General features: G+C 37.2%; 1 protein-coding gene across 1 annotated transcript; it reads left to right on the top strand.

The window, feature by feature from the left end:
- Positions 1-1136: 1136 nt before the first annotated feature.
- Positions 1137-26109, top strand: LOC145991115 (mitoferrin-1-like). The gene is made up of 4 exons (XM_083126882.1): positions 1137-1435; positions 12204-12426; positions 23557-23613; positions 24118-26109. Exons 1-4 carry the CDS (start codon positions 1319-1321, stop codon positions 24873-24875), a joined length of 1155 nt encoding a protein of 384 aa, XP_082983008.1. The 5' UTR covers positions 1137-1318; the 3' UTR covers positions 24876-26109.
- The last annotated feature ends 1510 nt before the right edge of the window (positions 26110-27619 follow it).

Here is a 27619-nt window from a genome sequence, read left to right as displayed (position 1 = left end):
CCCGAAGTCTGAATTTGGAAGGGAATTTTTTCCCCCAATTCTGATACGACATTATACGGAATCCCATACACCCTAATAAATCACAAAATCAATAAGTGTCTTTGTTATGTTGTTAGAGTAACACATGATATAATTGTAAAGATTTTTGAGAATTCCAGGTAGGAATGTGTTCTGTATTTTTCACAGGGGGGGCAAAGCAGGCTCTCAGGGGGGCAGTTGCCCCCCCTGCCCCCCCTCTAGCTACGGGCCTGTTTGACAGACGTCTCTTGTTATAGATGACGTGTATTTTGATGTATTTGTTTGTAACATTTATGAACATTTTGTGTGTGTGTAATTTCTATCCAATTTGATTTTTTCTACTAGGTACATATATTCAGAAATTTCCAACACTGTCATTTAGTGAATTTATATTCCTTCTACAAACATCAGTGCGGTTAAAGAGCCAAGTGATTGTGTTGCAAAATATGCTATTAAAAAGGTACAAGACCTCATTTTTTTTCTTTGTACACACCCAAATATAAAGTTCTAGTTACGCCTATGTGCCAAACGGCAAAAAATTAGCAACCAGAGATGGGGATTTCGCCTCCTCCACCTTGAAATATTACCCTGGCTTTATTTTTACATTTCAGATATCTCGTTTTTTTTCATTCTGTGGACCATTTCAAAGAACCAGAGCTGTAGCTCCCCTCCGACCTCTGCAAGCGAAAAATAATTTTGAACCACGTTCGCTGGGATTAACCCCGCCCCCTTACAATTTAAAAAGTTCAAATTGTCACTAAACTTCTATTAAATTGGCTGCCTGTTCCCACTCTGTGACATTGCATGTTATGCTAGAATTACTCGCAGAATGCAAAAAAAAATAAAAAAAATACAAGGTTCAAGAATGCAATATTAAGGGAAATCATAATTTGTGTAATAACTCATTGATTCAAGGAAAGTTTGATGGCAGGAACCACGACACTCTTATTTTATTGATTAATCTCAGAAAAATTAAAAGTCGAATTCAACTCAACTCTGTCAATAAAGCAGAACCGGGATAAATGCAAATTTTCATATCATTCTAGTTAATAGTGGCCTTGAATGTACTTTTCTCCTTGTCCCTAGATGGCAGCATACGTCATCATACATATAACATTCCGCTCCGACTACTGAAGACCTCTGCGCCGTGCTGTGTTAGCATGGAGGACTAAAAACATTCGTGGCCTACATCCTGGTACAGACTTTTTCCGTAGTGTGTGGTGTTTTAATTTTGAAGGCAGTGCTAAAGACTGATCTGTGGATAATTTCAAGTGTGTTTCAACCTCGTTAACAGACTATTATGAACTTTGAGGACTATGAAACACTACCAACTAACGATGTTTCCACACATATGATGGCGGGCGCTATAGCTGGTATAATGGAACATTGCGTAATGTATCCGCTGGATTCAGTAAAGGTATGTCATGTGCAATAATTGATAATTATTCTTGTATGTTTTTCACTGTTGCAAATATTGACAATTGTTTTGAGCGGCTAGAAGTGAAAGCTGCAGTTGTCACAGTCGCTGGTTCTCTCCTAAGGACAAGATTTCACCTTGATGAAACCCCTGATTACGTAGCCGCTTCTGCTTTGCAAGCCGCGGTAGGCTCCATGCATAAATACTACATTGATGTGTTTTGTTCTACGCAGGAAAGGGAATTGTGATAGGTTGTGCACCTGTCGCAAACGGATGTATGTCCAAATCTAATTTGGAAACTAGTTATTGATGCACTGTTGGCCCAATCATTTCTATCTAAATACAAGAATTTCGCATATGTGACTTCTAAAAAAAATATGATTTTCGGAAAGTTTACCTGTGTTATTACTGTTGTAGGAGGAAATAGTGCTAATAAGGAAGATATACTGTTGGCAGTAACCATCTTATTTTGTCAGATCCTTACAATAATCAAACTCTGCATTTCATAAGTTGTCCACCAGTCATGGGCACTATTCTCATGAGAAGAGGTGGTTGTCAGCAATCTAAAGGCCTGCTTAGAAATGCCAGTATCATTTGATGCTATTTTTCTGTGAATTCTCCATAAACATTTATTGTTCCTTCCACAAAGGGATTGACATTTCTTTTTGGTAAAAATTTACTATCCTTCGGACACCTCTAAATTTTTCGTTTCGTCAATTTTTGACATTCGTACTTACGTATCTGCTTCGCGGAACATTCCTGAAGGTGTATCAATGTTGTTTTGATGAAATTTGAACTATGTTTCCTAACCTAACAGAACTAACCTAACCACGTGCCAATGGTTCGTGGGGCTAGCGCCAATAGTTCGCAATTATTTCCAATATCTAGATCCTGATACTAACACGACACCAAATTTTAACTATGTTTCCTAACCTAACAGAACTAACCTATCCACGTGCCAATGGTTTGTGGGGCTAGCTATTCTCCGTCGGAGAATTAATTTTCAACGAACAACATGAATTTCAGCTATGAAACATTTCCACATCACACAAAACACCTTCCCGATGTTCGACAATGCTACAGGAACTTATTACGGTAAGTAGTTTCTTCTGTAAAAATAAATAAATGTGTCCGAAGGATAGTAAACAAGTACCGAATAGAGGCTGTTTACTATAATTTTAGCCAGAAATGTTTGTGCCACCGCAGTGAGATCTGTTGAGTTTGTTACAACAGCAGATGAGCTAAGTAGAAATTTTAGCGAAAAATACAGACAAACCAAAGTCTCTGGTGTACCATGTCATTCTCTTCCAACTGAGCTACTGAGCCAGCCCTGGCTTTTCCTGATTTTTTGCTGTTTTGGGAACGACTGAAGATGACCGGACCCCCCTCCGATTTTCTTCATATTTGGCATACTCACTAATTGAGGCCTCCTAATCACTAATCTGAAGTTAAAAGTTGTCGGAAACTTCTAGAAATTTGCAAAATAAGCTAAAATAAGGTGTTAGTTTTTGGAATGGAAACAGTCGATTTCCTCAATTTTTTATTTGACAAGCAAATAAATATATTATTCTGATACTACCACGACATCAAATTTTAACTATGTTTGCCTAACCTAACCAAAACTAACCTAATCACACGTCAATGGTTTGTGGGGCCAGCACCAAAGGTTCATGGAGCTAGCGTCAATGGTATGGTTCGAAATTATTTTGCAGTTTCTAGACGTTTCCGACAAATTTTAACTTCAGATTCGTCATTAGCAGGCCTCAATTAGTAAGTATGCCAAATATGAAGAAAATCTGAGAGGGGTCCGGTCATCTTCAGTCATACCTGATTGTGAAAGGAAATTGGAAGGTTGTTCAAAAGCTTCACTAAGTATTATTTACTGGAGAAATTATGATTTGAGAAGTAGCTTATGTGAGAATCTGCACTTTGCAACAAGAAGCAATCGTCTTTGGTTTAGAGTAGTCTCGGATACCCAATCAAAAAACTGCACTTTTTGTGCAAGGCTCAAGGAGGTTTTTGTGCTTCTAATTCTAATTCTTTATTTACGTGGGCGAGGTTCAGCCTGAGGCTGTTCTGCCACCTAACCCGTGTCATCGATTACATTTAAATTTACATTTGTTATGTTATTACAGTATTAACACAGAGTGCAATAAACTGTATGATTTAGTTACAAAATCTGTTGATAAAATAATTGTAATAAATGTATGAATAAAATGATACAAAAATTGTGAAAAGACAACTACAAAAAATAAAATAAAATGAATGAAAAATAAATAAAAATAAAAACATGTAGACAAAATACATAATATAAACATACAAGTTACATCATAGTATTTGAACACAATCTCTGCTCTGCCAAAAGAAAATTCTTTACTTCATTTCGGAAAGATTCTATTTTAGATATGCTCGACATGGACTTAGGTAGGGCACTCCATATTTTTGCAGTAGGTAGGGCACTCCATATTTTTGCAGCAAAATATGAAAACGACGACTGATATGCCTGTGTGTTGCAGAGTGGAAGGTTAAATTTGAAATTATTTCTTGTATGGTGGCTGTGAATACTGGTGCGAGGGATCAACATGTCTGCCAGATACGACGGCTTGCCAGATGTAATAATTTTATGTATAAGGCAATATGTATGCAGTAGCCGCCTACGGTACATAGTGAGGATATTCTTATTATTTATGGAAGGTAAAATATGTTCACGTCTCGGGATGCAAAATATGAACCGCATGCACGCATTTTGGCATTTTTGAATCTTTGCTTGTAAAGTTTTATTTATTCTACCAGAGTACACTACGTCACAATAGTCAAGAAATGGATATATAAGTGTTTCAACTAATCGCTGCTTGATTTCTGAAGATAATAGTTTTTTAAATTTAAACAAGAATCTAAGTGTTCCAAATGATTTATTGATTTGCCGGCTAATATGCTCACTCCATGATAGACGAGTGTCAAATATCAGTCCAAGACTTTTAACTACTTGAGCTCTAGGTATGACATCATCATTTATTGTAATTGTTGTATTAGTGTGCTCGACCGAACCAATAGCATTTCGAGTTCCAATAAATGTATAACATGACTTATTAGCATTAATTTTAAGGCCATTTGCATCACACCATGTTTTTATCGCACCTAAATCATTACTTATGTATTCAATACTTATGGCAATTTCTGTTGGATTGAATGATTTGGTTAGTTGAGTGTCATCAGCATAAGAATGTATGTTACAGTATTTGGCAACTGAGGGTAGGTCTGCAATATAAATCGTAAACAACAAGGGACCTAGTATAGATCCTTGTGGAACACCAGATGAAATATATAAATTATTAGATAATAAAGTAGGCGACAGTTTCACACGTTGATTTCGGTTACTTAGATATGAAAAATACCAGTTAAGGGTAGATTGTGAAAAACTGTAATATTTCAGTTTACTGAGCAGTAATTTATGTTGTACCGTATCAAATGCTTTGGACAGGTCCAATAATATTAATGCAGTGAGGAATTTCTTATCCATAGCTTGGAGGATGTCATTTGTGACTTTCAGCAAAGCCGTAGCAGTGGTGTGTGCCGGCCGAAATCCTGACTGTGAGGGTGGAAGAATATTGTTTTGGGCAATGAAGCTAAATGTCTGTTTATAGATTATTTTTTCTAGTAGTTTTGAACACACAGGCAGAACACTAACAGGTCGAAGGTCGTTTACATTAGTTGGTCGGGTCGTCTTAGGGAGTGGTGTTATCAAAGCTTCTTTCCATTTCCTTGGAAATACGGATTTCTCGAGCGAAAAGTTAATAATATGTGTGATAATAGGCAAAATAAAAGGTAGCGATAACTTCAGCATCGTAGTTGATATTCCATCTGCACCAATAGCAGTAGACTTGATTTCATACAAACATTTTCTTACAGTATAGCCATCCACTTTTTTAAAAGCAAATTCGGGAAGCATATTATTAAACTTTTGGTTACTAAATTTTAAACATTCTTGAGATATCAGACGTTGTTCGATATTTAGATTATCAATTGAATTAATAAAGTGTTCATTTATCTCGTTCGCATTGTGAAACGTGGAGGGGAGATCATTTTTATTTGAGCCAATGCCTACAGATTTCAGCTGCTTCCATAAATGCTTTGGATGTCTTGGTGTTTTATTGATGTTATGCTCAAAATAACACTTTTTTTCTTGCCGAATAACGGATGTCGTGAAATTTCTCAATTCTTTGTATTCTTTCCATGCAGATTCAGTTCCGATTCGCTTGAATTTACGAAACGCATTGTCCCTTAGTTTCATCAACAGCTTCACATTCGATGTAATCCACGGCATACGTTTGTTACGAACTCGTGTTTTACGAACTGGCGCGTGCTTGTCAAAGAGATCAAGTAAGTTGACATTGAAATACTCTACTTTCATATCCAAGTTATCGGTGTTATAAATTTTTCCCCAGTTAATTTTTTCTGCATCCTTCACGAATTTATCATCCTCAAAGTTCATAATAGTCTGTTAACGAGGTTGAAACACACTTGAAATTATCCACAGATCAGTCTTTAGCACTGCCTTCAAAATTAAAACACCACACACTACGGAAAAAGTCTGTACCAGGATGTAGGCCACGAATGTTTTTAGTCCTCCATGCTAACACAGCACGGCGCAGAGGTCTTCAGTAGTCGGAGCGGAATGTTATATGTATGATGACGTATGCTGCCATCTAGGGACAAGGAGAAAAGTACATTCAAGGCCACTATTAACTAGAATGATATGAAAATTTGCATTTATCCCGGTTCTGCTTTATTGACAGAGTTGAGTTGAATTCGACTTTTAATTTTTCTGAGATTAATCAATAAAATAAGAGTGTCGTGGTAATTCTAGCATAACATGCAATGTCACAGAGTGGGAACAGGCAGTCAATTTAATAGAAGAATTACTCGCAGAATGCAAAAAAAAAAATACAAGGTTCAAGAATGCAATATTAAGGGAAATCATAATTTGTGTAATAACTCATTGATTCAAGGAAAGTTTGATGGCAGGAACCACGACAACGGATGCAGTTTTAGTCCCTCCCGTGCGTATATGCAGACACCCCCACCCAAGCTGTAATGGCGCTCAGAGCGTATTAAGTCATAACCTGGAATTTTCAATGCATTATTCGTTATATTGCAAGTTAACCACGTTTCTGTTATAACAAGAATGTCAATCTGTTTCTCTGTAATTTCCATGCTTATTACCTGAAGTTTGGGGAATAATGACCTGACGTTTACATTTGCTATTTTGAGACCCAGAGAGCAGCCGGTTCTTTTGTCCTCGGCGAGAGGGTGACGGAGGACATGCCCTAGAGCAGTGGAGTTCATTTCAAGGGGGCTGGTAGGTTCTGTTGGAGGCATAACGGTAGAAGTAACTTCTGGAGGGTTTCAGAACAGAGAGAGGTTGCAAACTCACTACATTTATCCGCAGATACATAAGGTTACAAATACAAATACAAATAAAAGTTTTCTGCTTTTTACGGTACTTTTGATCATTAGAAACTTATGAATATGTTTTTTTGATTTACTAACAATTAAACTTTGCTTATGTACAAGAACGTATCTCACATTTACGAAACTAAACTGTAAAATTATGCAGTTGCGATTAAAATATTGAAAGTAGTAAACAATAATAAAAGAAGCAAAACACGTATATATCAAAGAAAAGAGAAACTTAAACATTTAGAAGCTACAACTTAAGACTAAATGTGTTCCCGATAAATAAAAATTATAAGAGTAATGTGAAATTTAAATTTTATGTTATGAAAGGTAAAAGAGATTTTAAAAAATGATAAAGTTTACGGATCACTCACATCTTCCCGGTAAGCGTTCAAAGTTCATCTAATTGCTTTCTGCAAGTGATGAAGTGCTTCACGTTTCCAATGTTTATTACGATATTCCCATCTTGGGTCCAACAGTTCTTGTAATGGTATTTGCTCGTCGCCAGTTTCAGAAGCTCGAGACGTGCGCGGCAGAGATCTTCTGTTATGGTGATATTAGAACCCTTCAGTTTCCGTTTATTTCGAAACACACTTGCTCTCGCACGGTAACTAGTAAATTTAACAAGAATGGCTCTTGGCTTACCTCCGTTCTTCTGTCCTCCTACCCTGTGGCTTCTGCAAATATCACCATGCTGGATTTTGATACCCAGTTGCTGTTCAAACAAGGCGGTTGCTTTGTTATCGGTATTCTCGTTAGAAGTTTCGGGAATACCGAATATCCGGATGAAGTTCCTCCTCTGGTACTGCTCTAAGTCGTCCAATTTGTCCCTGAGCCCTCGGAGTTCCTCATCCTTCTTCTTCAGTTCATCCTTCATGCTGTGCATTTCTTCAACGTTAAAGTTTAATGTTTCCTCCAGACTTTGAAGCACTGATTTTGTCACTGCTTCGACTATAGAGTCCACCATAATTTTCATCATTTTAGGTGCCTGCACAGCAATCTTCACTTCTTCACAAACACGTTTCACAAATTCTACGTTGTTGAAGTTGGAAACACTGCTTACGCTGTTCGGTGATCCCTGGTTCTTTCCAGATTTCTTCGGTGCCATACTGAACGGTGAATTAGAAAATAGTACAATACAAGGCACAAAGTAATAAACCGAAGGCGTGTTATTTGCAAATGCACTTCTCAGATATTAATCTCACCTTACAATAATAGTTTGACCATTAGAATGTTAATTTACTGCAGTTGTTTAGATATTACTTGATCAGGTGTTGGAAGCAATTAGGGATGGTATTTTAATGCCAGGAGCCCCAAACCTGACCCACCTAATCTAACAATGAAAACATGTGGGGATGTTTTATTAATGCTAATAGCTATAAACCTGACCTGCCTAACATAACACCAAAGTATTTATGGACATAATACCCTTTTGCACTCATCACACATAAAGTATGTGGCTGAAGCAGTCCATATTCAAGATGACAGCTTCCTGCCAGAGACAAATTGCACAGTGATTCAGATTCCACTTTAAACTGTAGGTCTAGTTCCGATTAGCCTATCGGTGCATAAAGTGGACTTAACACAATAATTCAATTCATGATGACAGTAAAAAAATGGCTGCTCACAAAGAATAATTTAGCAGTAAATGAAAGGGTAAAATTGTTCTCTAGAAAACGCACTGTATGTAATCACTAAGACTCCGACGTATTTGTTAGCAGATGTAAATAGAAGTCAAATGAACCATTGTGTGTATGATTAGTTTGAAATTAAACAATCAAAACTTGTGCTGCAGTCTGCATGTAATGGATGATTGTAACCATTTGAATAAAATTATGATGTACAGTATTATGTTTATTGTAGGTTGACTACGTTAATATATTTGCACATTATTTCTGTTTATGCTGGCCTCCGTGACAGAGTGGTTAGCACATTGTGCTACAATGCCAGGGGTACCGGGTTCGAATCCTGGCCTGGGCATGAATGTTCTTTGTAAGTGTCCCTTCATCAATTTCCATATCACCACTCATTCCCATCTTTGCGATTAGCCAAAAGTGGCAGAAAACTGAAGTAAAATAAACCAACTCAAATCAATATTTCTCTTGGTCTGTGTGCATTGATATTTGCACCAATAATGAAATCATGTGAATGCTTTTGACTTTTCCCATCCAAAATTATGTGTAAATATATTTAAGTAAACTATCTGAAGTTTTCATAGAAGAAAATTTTGGTAACGGTTCCCATTCTTTTATGATTTTTTTTTTCAAATTCTTGTACCATAATGAAATTGCAGTAAAACAAAAGGTACTTGGGCCATTTTTTTTATTAGGATAATGCAATTAATAGACCATGAGGTTCATACTATAGTATAGGTTCATTCTCACTCTTATCTTCATACAAGTGGTCGTGAAACCAAACTACCTGCAATTTTTGACAGAATCAAGATCCATTACATAATAATGCATCATATGCCCATCCACCCTCTATGTATGCTCGGTTTTGCACTTTTTATTCAGGAGAAAGGATGTCTTGGTCTGAGTTTTGATTGTTTTGTGTTTTTCATAAATGCAAGTAAGAGTGTAAGTTAGAAGTGTTGGGGAAACTAATTTGCTCATTTGAAATTCACAGAAAGTATTATTTTGTGAGAAGTTACATTGTGAAATGCCACCTCCCTTGGGTGCAATTCTTTATATTTGTCCTATGGCTAGTATCTACAGTGTAGAGTTCTTGTTAGAAATGAAATCAGACAGGAAGCCTGCCAATGGACACAGTTAATTGATTATATTATATCTTTCTTTGTACATGAAGATTATAGTTGAGAACACATAAGAATGTGTTGCAGGCCATGTGTATTGAAACCGGTTTTGCGCATGGGTGAGAGGCACATGCCCTGGCTAGTGAATGTCATAGAAGACACTTCCCGAATGTCCTCAGTAGCGTCACGGCAGAAAAGAAACATGGCGGCTCTTATTCAATCTCCCACCACGTTTGAGGTTCGTTCGGTGATCAAGTTCTTGAACGCACAAAACATACAGCCGATCAAAATTCATCGTCAGCTGTGTCAGGTGTATGGGCCAGATGTCATAAGCAAGCAGATGGTGCGTTGTTGGTGCAGGACATTTACTGAATGCCGGTAAAATGTGCATGACTACAAGCGCAGTGGGTGGCCATCGGCCATTATGGAGGAGCTTGTGGAGCAGGTGCAGCAGTGCATATTGGAGGAAAACGGATGTGCATGTCACTGACATTTCTGCAGCATTACCATGATGATGATTTTCTCAATCTGATCATCACAGGGGATGAAGCATGGGTTGCATACAGCACCCAGAAAGCAAGCAGCAGTCCATGCATTGGTGTCACATTGGATCTCCATGCAGGACGGAGTTCAAACAGACTGTATCTGTGTGAAAAGTGATGTGCACGGTGTTCTGGGACAGACAAGGCATTCTACTCATCGAGTTTCTGCCAGAGGTGAGACTGTGAACGCTAACCGTTACTTTAAAGCACTGGGGCATTGCGACGAGCCATTCAGAATAAGCAACGTGGTAAGCTAATTGGCGGGGTGATTTTGATGCACGACAATGCGAAGCCCCATATGGCTAGGTGCACTGCAGCCCTTCTGGACAGTGTTCAATCATCCATCGTACAGCCTGGATCTCACTCCCAGTGATTGCCATCTATTCTGGCACCTGAAAAAGTTCCTGTCCGGTCAACATTTTCACAGCGACGAAGAGGTTCAGATGGCTGTCACACAGTTGTTTGGCGCCCAGATGGCGGACTTCTACGACACAGGTATACAGAAGTTGGTCCCACGCTATGACAAGTGTCTGAATTCTGGCGGGAATTATGTTGACAAGTAACTGGACAAGTGCTGTATCCGTGGCAATAATGTTTCCTATTTGTGCACTACCCCAGGGAAACTTACTTTCTGGATGTGCTAATAATATCAAGTCCAATCTAGTAACCCAACTTGAGGCATCAATTAGAATGGGCCACCAACTATACTCTTCTCGATCACAAGTGTAAACTTGGTGCAGCATCAGAACGTGTGGAATCAAAAATTCCACAAAGGGGAACATAGTAAACCTACAGATCAGAGATCTGTTATGAGACACAAATTTATGTCTTTTCACTTATTTATTTTTTGCATGTTTTTACATATGAGCACTTTGCTAATTTTGCCATTATCTTTATTAATTAGTAATCTTTATATCTTTTATTTTTTCTTACATTGTATTTTAATATTGTTTATCTTTCTAATTAACTTTTACGTTGATTTACACTATCATTTATTTATAATACAGTGATCTTCTTGTTTTACATGCCTAGTGCTGCCATCTCTGTTTCACTTTAGCAACTAGTTACAAGTATTAGGCCTATTGGGTACATAACAGAAAGCAAGCTGAATGGGTGATCACCGGATGCAAAAAGTTTTAAGTAGAGGATACATGTATATCACAGACCAAATTTCTTTCACAGGAAAGACTGAAATAAGTGTACGCAGCACCTAGCCACTAACACATGGACAGTATTCCATAGTATTGTAGAATAGAATAGATTTATTTCACCCATGAATCACATGTTGTGATATCAGACATGTCACTGTCTGGCCCGTTTTGGTGCAAAATTTGAAATTATGTACAGCTCACAGATAAAATGTTGTATCTCAAAAACTAGGAGGGGTAGTTACAAATTATACCTTGTTTGTTATAGATCAGAGTGTGCAGTCTTACTCATAAGTATTATTTGAGCTTCAGCATGTTCCCTAGGTCACGTTCAAAATTACATGCTTCCCTGGTGAAGGCACATAGAGGTTCAGATCCCACTTTTAAACTTTATGTTCCGTTCTGATCCAAACTGTGCATAAAATGGACTTAAAACGGAAACAGACTTTGAAAATTATGTTACATGCTGGAATATTGAAATGGGCAAAGGGGAGCTACGGTGATTATAGTCAGTAGGGCATCTTGACTGCCATGCTTGTAATTCAGGTTCAGTTTCCAGTGTTGATGATCTAAGGTTGAAATTTCAATTCCTGTAGATGAGTGTGACCATTAATTCTCAAAAGCTTTGAAGCCTATCCAGAAATCACCTGGTTGATATCCTGAGAACACCTCTTCATCTTGGTATTATATTGTGAAAATCTATTTTTGAAAAAATAGATCACGGCTGATATGTAACATGTTATCTGTACAAAAATTACATAGTTTCTTAGAAGCTGACTATGCTGCTTGATAAATTTAGATACTTAATGTTGCTTTTAGCAAGAGCAACAGATGTCTAAAATACACTTTCCCTTTCTCTGTTGCAGACACGGATGCAGAGCCTGTCACCATCTCCGAATGCTGCATACCGAGGGGTAGGGGAAGCATTGTTCCGGATGGTGAAGCAGGAAGGTGTTCTACGACCAGTACGTGGGATGAGCGCAGTCATCTTGGGGGCAGGACCAGCTCATGCTCTCTACTTCTCCTGTTATGAGATGTTGAAGAAAAAATTAACATCCTCTTTCTCACATTATAACCATCTTGCCTATGGTGAGTGCATACACTGTCTACAGTATGTTTAAAAATTAATGTTAGGCATTGGTGCCAGAAAAAAAATAGTGGGTATGCCGGGGACAGTCTAATTTAGTGTATGCTAAATACCATACAAAAAGTGTGTGTATAACTAACTAACTAACTAACTAACTGTCTAGCCTTCTTAAACCCAAAGGTTCATGGCTGCAGCAACACAGGCCTTCCATCTGTCCCTATCTTGAGCAAGATCTATATACTCTTTTCCATCCCTACCGATTTCCTTTAGGTCTATCTGAACGTTGTCCCTCCATCTTCGTCCTGGCCTTCCTACAGGTCTCTTACCATCAGGTTTCCCAAAGTGTGTATATGGGCTAAAATATCCATATGTGGGTAATGCTGGGGTAAGGAGACTTGAACTGAAATTATGCACATTCCTCTCTTGTTAAATATCATGCAGGCATATTCTCTGCCCTAAGCATAGCCACCTAATATTGTCATCCACCTATCCACACCATAGTTTAAACATTCCACTGGCACCGATTCAACTATTACTCTGTTAGCCATCAATGAATTTAACAAGGGACACAGGAGAGCATACCCCTATCCCCATAGCCTGTAGTTTCCAGTACACTAGATTTCTACACATTAAGAAAGAAAAGAATTCAAACAGAAGATTTGTGTACAAGAAAAATCAAATTGATGAATTAATAACAATATGGTTACATTGTACCTACACTGTGAACTTGTAAGGTAGGAAATGTTTGTACTTCACTATAAAATGCGTGTGGGGTCTACCTCAGACACTACTAGTAATAAGGAGAGACTGTTGCACTGCTATAGCCATTATGCTGGTTAGGCCATTTTTCAAAATATTGTGTGCATTGGTAGAATTGCAATGTTTTTTGGTCATTGACATTTGTTTGACTCTCGGTAAACAAATAGGAACACTTTGATTAATGACTTAGTTCTTCTGTTACAGTATCATTAATTTTTCATTAGGGGAATTTTGTATGCTCTTCACATTATTGAACAAAGGTCCTTTATGGCTAGAGCTCGGCTCGACCTTTGGCTACCGCCAGGACAGCTTTTTCAAATTTTCCTCCTTTCGAAAAACCGCTACAATATTCCAAAATCTGTAAAAATCATCAGCTTAGAATTCCTTATAGAACATTGGCATAAATTTTCATGTGGTTTTCTTTTGTTGTTATCTAGATATGTCAATAGTTTAATAGACTACGTAATCACAAAACTATTAATAATATCTAGATAATTGGGAAAGCAAACTATCATGTCAATGCTGTAGAAGGAATTCTAAGTGGATGTATTTTTTAGGTTTTGGAACATCCCTCTCCCCTGCACCATAAGGGTTGTGGGGTCCTTACTGTCATCACAGGGTGTCTTTTTTTTTTCGAAATGCAACTTATCTCGAATCCGCCAGTCAAAGAATAGCTTTAGGATTAATTAATATAAATAGGACAATCCACTGCACAACAGAAGAGTTGCTGGTATGTTTTGTCAAAGGTTTAGGAGATTGTGCCTGAAGGTATCTTTTCACAATACGCAGTGTAATTTGAACAAAAGAAAATAAGGAGAATATAATCAGAATTTTATTTTCGTGGAACTGTTTTGAACATTACTACATAGTGTGTCATTGTGTGTATGTGTTAAAATAGTTCAGGAAACTAAGGCAAAAAATGGGGGCTTGTCGGAAATAATTAGGGGAAAGCTGAATTTTGGTGTATTGTTAGACCATCAAAAGAGATAGTTTCCCAAAAGTCCCTACCCCTCTCTCCATAGCTTCCCCCCCCCTATGCTCCTTATTTTTTTTGCAAAATGTAAGTTTTCTTTTGATTTGTCTCTTTGTTGGGGAGGGGATACCAAAAGTTCTTTTCTCACAAGATCATAATTATAAATGCAGAGATATTAGTTTCCTTGGATTTGAACGAGTTTTTCTGTATTTATCTACTACTGCATCTTTATTTCCCAAATATGAATCATACTTATTTTAAGATAAAAATAAAACTCCAAATAAGACTCCAAACTATCTGTGGTAAATAGTTTTCTTCGGGGTCATTCCATGCCAAAACATGCCCTCAACCCAGCCCACTCAAAATTGTATTAAATTTCATTAGTTGGTGATCAATGCAAAGTATATGGTGAAAATTTTCAGAGCAATAAGCTTCAAGCAACAGGGTTGCAAAAAATGCATATCTCAGCATGCAGACTGGACAAAAGATATATATACATTTTTTTTATTTATTTGTTTATTTTTATTTTTATTTCAGATAAAAAAATTTTGGTCACATTATTACTTTGAATTACCTGATGATATTTAGGATTCATAATTTTAAATAAAAAATAATGTGATCAAAATTTTATTGGGGTCGGGTACCCTATTCTACACCCTCGAATTTTCAATTTTTTTTTCTTTATGAAGATTATGTGATGTTAATTGTGAATTTAAAAAAATTGGATCGTGGAAAGAAGTATTTACGACTGTACAGCCGTTTATAGTTGAGATTTTGTCATTTGAAATTGTTGAGTCCAAATTTCCCACCGATTATGGGCTCCGCCCCTGGGGTAATTGACTTACCGCCCGCTACCGCAGCCCCGCCTTTATCTATAGAGTCCCTTTTAAAGGCATGTTAGAAATTGGCCGGAGTCACCTGCCCCTAACACTAATTCTCACTGTTTTCCACATTGAAACATGAAGATACCAAGAATGAGCCCAAAATTAAACCTAAGAAGGTAACTTACCTCTTTTTACCAAGGCCAGGCACTGAATTGCGGGTCGAAGTAAAATTTAAGTCCAAAAATGAAGTAAATCCTACGTTGAAAGTCCTTGTTGTCCTTCCTTTTCCACAGAATACCACCCTCCACTCCCTTCCCATCATAAAAATAAGAAGTCTCAAATTATCCCATCCCACAAGTCATTTAGAAAAAACAACCCTCCCCTTTACAGCCTGCAGTTGCCAAAAAGAAATAATTAATTCCAGTTTCTGAAGTCGCATAAATGAAATCCAATGTCTTAAATGTCCAATCTGCCAATATATCACACAAATAACATATCGCAATCGCAAATGTTCCTAATGCACAAGTCAATCATAAGAAGAAAAAGAAAAATTCAGACGTGCGCCTGCGACATGAATCCATGATCCGAAATCTTCAGACTTACGCCTGTGACATGAATCCATCATCCGCCATCATAGAAGTTGTGAAAAATCTTTTTGACGTTACGCAAGGAATTTTAATTTTATAAAAAAACGTAAGTTTCATAGCACGTACATCTAAAAAATTAACTTCCGTGCTATTTGCAAACACTGTTTGTTATGAGGAACTAAATATTTTCACGAAAATATTTGAAAATTGCCTGAAATCGAGGGTGTAGAAAGGGGTACCGGAGCCGAGAATAGTAGTAATGTGATAAGTACTGGTGAGAATTTTCCTGAACTTTGGCACTTCTTGCACCAAACATGTGAGAAGCAAGGTAAGATTGGTTCTGAAATATCCATTTTTCGAACAGCCGGAAACCTCAGTAGCGGTTACAGGCAGTATGGGTTTCTGGAGACAATGTGCACATTTGTCACACATATTATTTCCACTCTTTAGATGTGATTCCCCTTGGTATACTCTGGTAAGAAAATGATTTTGATTTAAATTTTGTTTAGTTTACTTTGCTTTCATATACGTACTTTCTATTTTATCTCTATTGTATAATTTCAGTCTGGAACAGCAACTTATAAAAATCTTTCCTTCATTATTGCAGATGTTCATTGCTTTCAAAATTTGTATCAAATAATGTGAACTGTTGACACAAGTGATTTAAATTTCCCGATTACACTAGTCTCAGACATGAAACCTTACTTTTCTACATCAGTTTTTAATGCTGATCATGAATTTACATCTAGATTTGTGCTGGCACCCACCATTTTTTTCATAACAACCCTCTTTATTACAATGAAAACTGTCCTTATTCTGATAAATACAGCAATATTGTATTTCAGCAACGTAAGTAAATATTATTAAAAAATGTGATGAATGTCCATGTATGTTGTACACTGTATCAGGATCATCATGATACAACATCGAGAAATAGTCTGCCATCGTAGAGTTGTTCCAGAAACTTGGGTAACACTGTTCCATTGTCTTATATGTCCTGGTAGAAACACTCCCCCTGTTAATCACTCACATCGCCAAGGTTTTTAGGGAAAAAATGCAAATGCCAGTGCAGGAAGTGTAGTTTAAGTGATATCTTACATGAAATCTGGAGACTTGGTTTTATCCAGAAAATTTTCACAAGGCCACTGAAAACTTATCCAGGCTTCTTGTTCTTCAGCAGTCAGGATTTCCATAAACACTCCCATCTTTTAGAATGTCTTGGATTTGTGGTCCCACGGAGATCCCTTCTCTCAATTTAGTTGTGCTTATGTTTGTAAATTTAGTAGGAAGGTAATGGAACACTTTTTAGTGTTCGTTTTTGACATTGCCTTCACCAAGCACTTTACTACCCAAGTTTTATGTGCAGAGGAGGAAGAAATATCTTCTTGGGATCAACGAGAGGATCATGTTGGACACTGTGCTTTCCAGGCTCGTGAGTCTTGGACCCCAGTCATGTTTGATGTAATACAGAGACTGTTCAACTGACACAAGAAACAGCAGAACTTAGTAAATCCTCTACCCATCAATATACCAATCACGTTCATGTCTCCTTAAATGTTCCACTGGTGCTCATTGTATAGAACTGCTTCCAGGAGTATCTTCATGTTTCCATAATTCTTTCAAGTGCACAGAATGAGCAATGGGAATGGAAGGTTTGGAATTTTTTTTATGTGAGAGAACTGATTTCAATCTTCGCTGAGAAGAGTCTATGAACAGTCACCAGTCTGATGTGTTGTAATCTTGACACAGTTGTTGGAAGAGGCCTTTGATGTCATTGCAGAAAACAATCAGACTCGTGATTCTGCATTCGATAGTGTAAGACTTGGGCATCACCTGCTAAGAGATCTCTTTCTTATAGTCTTGAAGCAAGGAGTTCTGCTTTCTATTTCGACAATGAAAGGTCTCTAATGAGGTCAATTAACGCCTGCTGATTAAATAGTTTTGATTCTGAAGTTTCCTCCTTGGGTATGTACTCACCTTGACATGACTCTTTGGCAGAGGAAATATTTGCACATCCAGTTTCTTTTAAATGTTTTGATCCCCCAGTGGACATCCAAAGTACAACTGATACATGTTCTTCAGTTTCAGTGTAATTGTATGTTGCTGGGCTTTCGTTGTGAGGGAACCACATACGTAGCATGTTTGGGTGACTAACACACTTTCAAGGCATTGTGATTGTGTGTCTAGTAACCAGGGTGGTATTTGTAAGGGAGGATGGGGGATTTCCCCCCTCTGCTTGCTAAATTTTATTCATGGGGGGGATATGTTATATGGCTTGAAGTCATTATCTCATGCTGTCCCTGGACAGTCAGTAGAATTTCCCCCCACTGGAAATTTCTTAAATACCACACTGCTAGTAACACACGACAACTGGCTTCTCGCTCACTGCAGCAGGTTGAATACAGATTCATTCAGTTGACAAAATAGCAGCTGTTATAAGCTGAACAGCTAACTAAGCTGCTGGACCAGTTTAATAGTGGAATGACCGGCATCTCAAACTGTGTCCAAGTTGCAACCTTAATTGGTGAAAGTGTATCACAGCAGTGGGGCTCATCTAAGTATTTTTTTCTGTTTATTGCAGAGCAAGTGGGAAATTAAATTTGGAATCGGGGCAAACCTAGTCTACAGCACCTATATATTTGGTTTCGTGGCTCATCATCCTTTCGTGACTTGTTGGAAAAGGGTCGTTGAGGATGAATACAATATATGCAACAGAAAATTATAGAGTATTTATTTGGCCGATATCGCATTGTCAACACACGAGCTAGCTCTCTCTCTCTGTTCTTTCTTCGTGTTTTTCTTAATTTTTTTCAAAAACCTCTTCGTTCGATCTTTAATTTATCTTCTTATGATTGCCTCTCTCCCACCTCTGCCTCAACTTTTCGGATTTTGTGTTAATAAACTCACGCATCACGAAGGAAAAGTGCTAAATTGGACAAAAGAAGAGAACAATACAGAAGAAAGTTCCGGTCGCTGGAACGGGAATAGAGACGAGAACGAGATTGATACAGCAAGGAAGAAGACGACAGTGGTCCAGTCCATTTTTTAAAAGAAGTTTTGATCTCCACGCCCCCTTGGTGGCAGAGAAAAAATACTACTTCTTTTTCCCTTTTCCACGGTCATACTACCCTCTTCTTCCGTTCTTTGATAATATTTTTCAAAGGAACAATCACCAAATTAAAAGGAAGTATCTGCTGGGGTTAGGTTAGGTTAGGTTCCCCCTTGCCCCCCGTTTTCATCAAAAATTTTAGAGGTGTGTACAGTGAAGGGTTGGTAGAGGGGAGCCTTTGGTTCTCTTGTTGACTTCTAGCCTCATTTAAAACCTTGCATTCTCCTTTTTTCCCCTGAAAGTGGATCCCACTTTAAACTGCAAGTCCAGGAAATAAAATACTATTGTGCCTAAAATTGCCTATTTTGAGTTTGAAAAAAAAGTATACGATTAAGAAAGGAAACTGGCAAAGGACATCTCAGACTCAGAGTGGCCAATGCTGCAGTCAGACACCTTGCCGACAAGACCACCAAGACTTCTTATTTCGAGGCATATTGTACTGGGGGTGATGTTCTTGCTCTTTACTCAGAAAAGACGAGGTTTTTGTTGTAGAACAGTGTTATCCTTGGAGGAATTATAATATCATGTGTAGCATTTATGGGCATTCCATACCAAGTCATCACAAAAACATGAACTTTTCAACCCAACAATCTCAGATTATCATGAAACTTGGTAGGATAATAGAGGACATGAAGTAATTTACATGCTTAAAATTTTTGCCTTTATGATACATAGTATAAACACAGCAGGGTTGCCAACATTATAAAAAAAAATATGCTTACAATGTCAACAAAAACAATTCATAATTTTTCTACATCTTGGGCTGGTTTTGAAGCCCAGGGAGCATAGTTTTATATGAAAATACTGAAATTTTCATTTCAGTCACTGATGTGACCTTCAACCTTGAATGTCTATAAAAGTGTATGTTCAATTTTGGGGGTATAAAGAATATACGATCTATGTTGGTGCAAGTTTGATTTTGGGAACAGGAATGAAAATAAAAAAGAAATATCAAGTATGGTGGTTACACACTTCTTACACTAAACATGCATCTGACAAATTCAGACCTGTCTGGCAATTATTTTTCTTCCTATCTCTGCACTTCTCAGTCTAGTAAGGGGAAAATGTGCGATTTCACCATCACAGGATAAATTGTGATTTTTGCCTGACAGTTTTTTGAAACTGATTTTATGCAATTTCAGCATACATCACTGGGTGCTAAAATTTTACATACGTAAGGTACTTCATGTGTACCACAGGGGTGTTTTTTTTTAAAAAAACAAAACTAAGAAAACAGGCAAAACTGGGTTTTATTGGCTTTTTTCAGGTTATGTTTATAAATGTATATATTTTAAAAATGAAATACATTTTTCCCTGATAGTATTATATTGGAACATTCAATTTGTATTGTTTTAGTTCACTGAATCAAAAACTATTTAATATTTTCTGCTAACATAGTTAAGAATTGACAATCAAGGTCTCGCACCTTGAAATTATTAAACTAAAAACATACATGACCCATGCCGCAACATACCATTGAGGGCCCAGGCCTACCTATTGACTGCCGGCCGCACTCCTATCTAATCGTAGTCTGAGGTGGGAGATCATTCCAACCAGTTACGGGGTGACGTGTGTTCAGCACGACGAACCCCCAGTTGTCATAGGTTTGCATGCTACTCATTCGTAGCTCCCCAATTTAATCATGATGGTGAGTGTTCACCAGTCTCATGCACAGGCCGAAATCTCAGAAGAAAAGTTGTTAAGTTTCCCCAAGGAGACCCAAACCTGCACGCATCCCATAGCCGGAGCCCAAAGCATGACCACACAACCACAGTGTGGGACAAGTGATTAAATTATATAAAATACTTTGTTCTGAAAAATTTGACCGGCAGTTTGATTCTACTCTTGCTGGATGGCGTAACAGTTAATAGATCTGTGATCAGTTCCCAGGGTTGCGCATTGCAATACTATACTAATACTTGATAGCTATGGTGGTTTAGTCATCCTCCGTGGTGGAGTGGTTAGCATAGCATGCTGCAATGCGAGGGGTCCCGGGTTCGAATCCTGTTTTGGGTGTGGATGTTTGTCCCAATGATGATACAGAGAAAATTGATGTGTGTGAAAATTGAGAAAATAGAGAGAAAAAGGGGAATGGATACTACTGCATAGGGGTATTACTTTTATTACAAATGTAAAAAAAGTAGACAAGCTGTCTTGACTTCCATGCAGAAGACCCAGGTTTGAATCTTGGGTTGGGTGATCTGAGGTCGGAATTTTTCCAGTCGTGTCCCTGCATAAAGCAGCTCTGGGACTCACCCAGCCTCAAATCAATGGGTCCTGGGGGATAAAGGCAGGTAAAGGTGATCACATCACCTTCAAAATGGCAGAGATCAAGAATGTCTGGCCCTTACCCCCATATCCCCTGAATGTGCCTGCATGGCACGGTGCTATATGCATGGGAAACTTGAACTTTACCTACTATACAACATACGGAAGCTGCGCGCGTGCATGCACGCACGCACACACGCACGCACGCACACACGCACACACACACACACACACTTAAATTTTCTTCAATACAGTTTGTTCACAGTTGTGTTTTCCCATTATTTTTGTGGATGTTTCAAATTTAAATATCTCCTCCGTGTATTAACCAACCCAAAATTATAAGTCTGACATATTTAATTGTCTTGGCTGATTTCGTCCAAAGGGAATACCGTATCCATCCTCCAAAATATCTGGTTGCTATGAAACTAACATTTCCCACGGAGAAAACATTAGTGACCCCAATTTGATTCGAACATACATATGCACTAGATTTTCAAAAAATTATTTGTCAAGCCATAGCTTAAGAAATGCCCTAAAATATTTAAGTCTCTTTTCTTAATGTCCAAAAATTTACTTTAGGCAGATATTTGAAAGTGGCATCAGAATTGGAGCTAACTCAGAATGAAAAATCAATTTTTCATTCACCATCTTGAAATGCTTTCAACAAATGCAAAATAAAATAATTCCCTGGATGTATGAACATGTATTGCAACATGAATTTCAGCTTAAAAAAACTAAAAATTTGCTACAGATATCATGGTCTCAAAATTGGTGACTTTCCCCTACTCTTCCTAAACCACACACAGAGTTTTACTAAAAACGTCAAGCTCAAGTAATGTCCTAACGTAGCTGAGACTTGGTTGTCTTAATCTACGAAAATCAACCTCAAATATTTGCATAACTTAAAGATCTCGCAAGGCATGTTAAATCGTCCACTTCAAACATGGTGACAAATTTTTCTCAAATAGAATGACACCAATCCTTTAAGTTATCTCGTAACTCTCAAATTACAACTCAAAAGCTTTACATTTATGGCAAAATGTATGTTTGAAATTTTACCACCACTCTTCTCCTAAACTATGAAATATAATTTTAAAAGTTATACTGCAAAATTGGGGACTGACAAGTTATCTACAATGACTGACTTCCTTATACTCCAAAAATGCATTGTAGATAGTTTTGGAGAAAGAGAGCATGGTATACAGCGTGTGTGCAACACGAGGAAAATCATTTCTTCATTCACCATCTTGAAACATATTGTTCAATTTCACTCACATGTAATACCGTTGCAGTCTGTGAAGTTTTCTAGCTGCAGAAACATGTTATCATGGTCATTAAGTAGATGACTTGTCTTTCTTTGCCCATCCACTCCACCCATGCTCCTCCTAAATCTTGCATTATGTTTCGATAATTTTATTGTGAATTTACAGTGCAAGTAATGTCACAAAGCTCCTGAACGTTTTATGCACAAAACTCGAAATTGTAGTCTCTAAAAAAGGTTTGAAAATGTAGAGAATGGTCAGAATATAAAAGTACGTATATGAATGCATTGTATTTACTTGAGTACCCCACACCCCCTATTTTTAAGAAAAAAATTAAATTATGGTAGATTATGAGAGTGCTAGACTTGTTGGGTATAGAGCTCCTAACCACAAATAACATTTATCCTAACTCGGTGAGCAACCCATTACGTTCAATCAATGCCCTGAACTGGGAGGAGTTATTGTCTCCGTTCAAAGCATTTGAAAGAAAACAACATTTGCACACATACTAAATTTTGAGAAATTAAATGAATCATTTGAAAAGAGTTTGATTTAATTATACCACAATTAACTTTATTCTACTTTCACAACATTTCAATAAAATGTACTCAGTTCTTCTCCTTTGTAATGTTTTATACATGGAAAGGTTTATTGTAAAATTTGATTGTCACAGGTGAAAAACTATGTGGCTTGCCCACATACGGAAGTGACTGATATCTAAAGTGCTACCACATTTCAAAATTATAAGCTTTGTTCGTTCAATGTTTTATCTAATATTTCAAACCCTTTTGATTTTTTGTTCCTTGGATATGTGTTTGTATTATTTCTGTTAAAAGTCTATTTCTAGCCTGATTTGAGAATAATATCCTGAAAAAACCCACTGTGACTTGTACCACATTAATTATTTTGAGTATTATAAGCTTGGCTAAGCCTTTATTTTATAAGTTTTCTTAACTGTTGACAATTCTAGAATCTTTCAATTACTTAAAGCAGTAATTTACAACATTTTCTGAAGAAAAATAAAAACATTTTGAGTGGGTTTTTCTGAAAAAACCTGTGTGGGAAAAACTGGGCTGGGCCCACCCAGGCCTACCCTGGTCTACCATCCTACCAAATTTCATGACAATCTGAGATTGTCGAGCTGATGGTTTGGCATGGAACAACCCTTATGAAAACTGAAATGAAACATTCAGAAGACAACTTGAACAAATGAGTTGTCTTGACTTTTATTTTCTGTTGAGTCCATGTGTGGCTATAGTGATAATCAGAAACAAGTTTACTTTATAGTTGGTCACTTCTTGCATTTGAAACCATATGTCTGCATACTTATGATAATTTTGTTACTTGCAGGTGCATCAGGGTGCATTGCCACACTACTGCATGATGGAGTAATGACGCCATCAGAAGGTGAGTATTATATATGCATCAGTATTAACTTCATAAAGTTACTTTTACGGTTTTAAAATATATAATTTTATGGTGTAGGTATCTTGTGATACAAGTGTTAATGCCTGCCGCAATATATTTCTAAGGGAATATCCATTGAATGAATGAGATGTGTCCCTTATTTAATTAGCTTGGGAAAAAAAGCAGTGTGTAAAGCGGTAAATGTCAAAAAAAAAAAAAGGAGGAAATGTAGTAAATACAGTTTATTTTTTTGTGTATTAGTGTAACAGGTTGAATCGTGTGCAGGTATTACTATGTTCAAGGTAAAAGATAGTCTGGTTAGAATTACTTGTTAATGTTATTGTGTATTTCGTATTTAATTCATTAATGTAGTACATTTTGGTTATTCTTCTTAATTAACTTATTCCATTTCCCTTTTTTTCATGATTCTACTCTGTCTGAATCTCCCTACTTCAAACAACATCTTGTGACTGTGATGTGCTTTGTGCGTGTGACTGTGTATAGTGGTGAAGCAACGCCTGCAAATGTACAACAGCCCATATCGATCTTGTTTGGACTGTATTCACAAAATTTACAGGACAGAAGGTTTACAGGCATTTTACAGATCATACACAACCCAATTGACTATGAATATACCATTCCAGAGCATTCATTTTATGATGTATGAGTTTATGCAGAATATCACAAATAATGAAAGGACGTACAATCCAAAAGCTCACATGATATCTGGAGCATTGGCTGGGGCTGTTGCTTCTGCAATTACAACACCACTTGACGTCTGTAAAACTCTACTCAACACACAAGAAGCTGAAACATTACACCACACACGGGAAGCCAGGGTGTCTGGCATGGTACATGCCATGAAGACAGTTTATAGGGTTGGTGGGTTTAAGGGTTATTTTCAGGGCTTGCAGGCGAGGGTTCTCTACCAGATGCCTTCGACGGCTATATGCTGGTCAATGTACGAGTTCTTCAAATACGCCTTGTCTGGCCGACACAAGACCGTGGATATGGAACCTCGGTACGAGACGCCCGTCATACCAGTCGCCATCATAGAAGCGAACGTGATTCCTGATAAGCCACGGAGTGATACCGTCGGAAGGTTGACCTGGGAAGAAAAGAATATTGAGACGTGGAGCCCTGGTAAAGGTCGGGAGATCCCGATAACGAGTGCTACAGGTTTATACGGAGCGCTGTCCTTCACGACAGTTCACGAAAACAAAGGCTCACTGCTGGAAATAACCACATTGCCCCACAGCTAAACTGGATTGGGTGGAAACACGTGAGTATGTCATCAGCCCATGTGATAGATGGCTGCAAACCTGTGTTTCGTGTCAACATTTTGTCAGGTTAACCAAAAAATATACATTAAAGAAATGTGAATATTAGAACAAACGGATTTGTTGCACTGTTAACAGTCGCAAAACCTTTGCGGTCAACATAGTATTTATGATGTGTGTGTATAAAATAACTTTTAAAAAATATATAGGAAAAACCAATTGGAGACACGTCCTAGCATTAGTGTATATAGTTTGATACACTTCAGTTTCACATGGGCTGATGGTACTGAAATGAATATTGGAAATTCATTATTTAATGAAAATGTTTTCAACTGATTTGGCATAATGTACCAGTATACCAACCCCCTTGTTATTTTTCCTGTCCATCATGACAATACTCTAAACCAGAATACCAGGTGTATGGTAAGTCTTAAAAATTATTCTCTGTTTAGTGTCATTTTTCTTCGCAGGTTATTTCTGTTCAAAAGTAATAAAGTAGAACAGCTACTTCAGGTTATTAAATGTGAATTACATAGAGCCATTTCAGTATCTTTATTTTAGTTTCTTTTTGGAGGCTGTGAATATTCTTGACACTGGTGCGGCCAGATGTTGAGGCATGATAATATGCAGTTTGGACATCTCATTTCATTGTGAATATTGTTAAAGAAAAGAAAAGAAAAAAAAAGAGTTCCATGTTTTTGTTGTTAAGTGAAGTTACAACACAAAGTATTTTACGTGTAAGACAGTATTCGTCACATGTACTCATATGTGTCAGATGGAGAGACGCTACACAGCATGGGTGCAGAGCAATTAATTTGGACATCTCAGACTTCGAATTATCCAATCGGGAAAAAAATAAGTCCAAAAAATTGTGAAACTGTTAAATATTTCTTTTTTAATTATTGATATTTTATTTTTTGATGAAGGCAAAACCCAACCCAATTATAAAAGGCAATGTGAACATAGGAATATTCTCTAACAAACAATTTCTTATGTTGTCTGCAACTATTTAGACACAGTCCAGTATTGGAGGTGAAGGTACTTTGAAAAAAGTACGTGTACTGTCCAGATTTTGAAGGGGGAGCATCGTGATTGATGTAAAGATTACTAAAATTGTAATACATCTGCACTGTTTAGCTTTAAAAACATTTAGTCAGATATTGTTGAATATGTTATTGGCAAACAAGTTAGATAAATACAAGCAAGATAAATTTAATTTTTGCTTTGAGATACTTATTTTAATTTTGGTAATGGGTAAAGCAGTACGTTATTGTTTTAAAATTTTACAGTTCTTACAGGTGGGAGGTGTATTATAAAAATGCAGAAAAAAAAATTGTCTTCTACCCCCACGTTATATTTTTCAGTGTTTAGTTTATGATTATATTCCTAGGTCTATTATTAGATGTTATGATACTTGATATGATTCAGTGGCATAACAATGTTGCTAATGAGGGGGCATAAAATTACATTCATTACCTCTGGTAAGATTTTTCTGTGTCCCAAGGTATCTGAGAAGAACAAAATCCATTATTAGCATTATCATTTGAAGGTGTTGAGGAAAAGTTCAGCTCATAAAGGGCTTGAAGATAATTTTATGTTCATGCCCTTCGAAAGGATTTAATTATAACAGAAAACTTGGCATGAGGGATATTTTCCCCATTGCAATATTACAGAAGAATCTTTGAAGTATTACATTATTTACAGTAATACAAGGCAATGTTTAGTTATAAAATATCAGATGTGCTTTGTTATTGTTTCGTCTTTGCATAGATGCAGAGATAGAGGATAAAAACAAAATGATAATGTTTCATACAAATTCTGAGCCATTGGGGTTCAGTCAGTAGGGCATATGGCCAGACCTAATTTTGATACCTAGGCTATGCCATCTTGAGTAGAAATTTTTCAGACCATGCGTAAGGTAGCCGTGTCATTCTTCCAGCTTCTCATAAAGTGATTAGTTGGGGGGGAGGTAGAGGCTGCTGGAACATGGTGCTGATCACATCACCTCCACACCCCCTATAAGCCTCTGTGACTTGTTACAATGTCCAGGGGGAATACTTTCATACAAATATGGACTCAGTAAAATTAATTATGCAAATTAACATTATGCATAATAAAAATCCGATACAGTACGTAATCTTATGGGGAAATATACTGTTGAAATGTGTAATGCAGTAGAAAAACTTTACTTACATGTTCCAAAAGAACACAATTAAGGTTCTGCTGTATACACAAGTACAGCAAGCTAAGAGTGCAATAGGCTGCTTAGGCTTAGATTTACACGATACTGAAATACTAATTTGGGCAAATTCCAGGCTGGAATCCTAGATTTTTATAAGTACCAGATGAAATAATTTTCCAAAGCAGGCAGTCTCAAGGACAGGGATCCCCCCTCCCCTGGTAGATGTTTAAAGTTTTTATCCCTGATTGTTTGCATAAAGTAACATGTTTCTAATCACGAAACACACACACACAAACTTTCGTAAGTTATGTTCTGCCTACTACACACATGTTTTCTCAGTTTTAAACTATTTGTAAGTTTTCCAGATTTATAAAGACATTACAGTTAAATGAAAATATAACCTATTAAACGTTATACTTGAGTTCTTGTCACTGTCATATATATAAACATTGAAAATGATAATGGATGTGAAATATGGGTCCACTTTTTGTGTAGAAATTGCCACCTCAGTGGCGAAGCATGTTTTAGGTTAGAAACTGATCAT

The sequence above is a fragment of the Lepisma saccharinum genome, chromosome 8 (genome assembly GCF_977018435.1).
Source record: "Lepisma saccharinum chromosome 8, izLepSacc3.1, whole genome shotgun sequence".
Lineage (NCBI taxonomy): Eukaryota > Metazoa > Arthropoda > Insecta > Zygentoma > Lepismatidae > Lepisma > Lepisma saccharinum.
The sequence above is the reverse complement of the archived record's forward strand: the minus strand, read 5'-3'. Positions and strand labels throughout refer to the sequence as shown.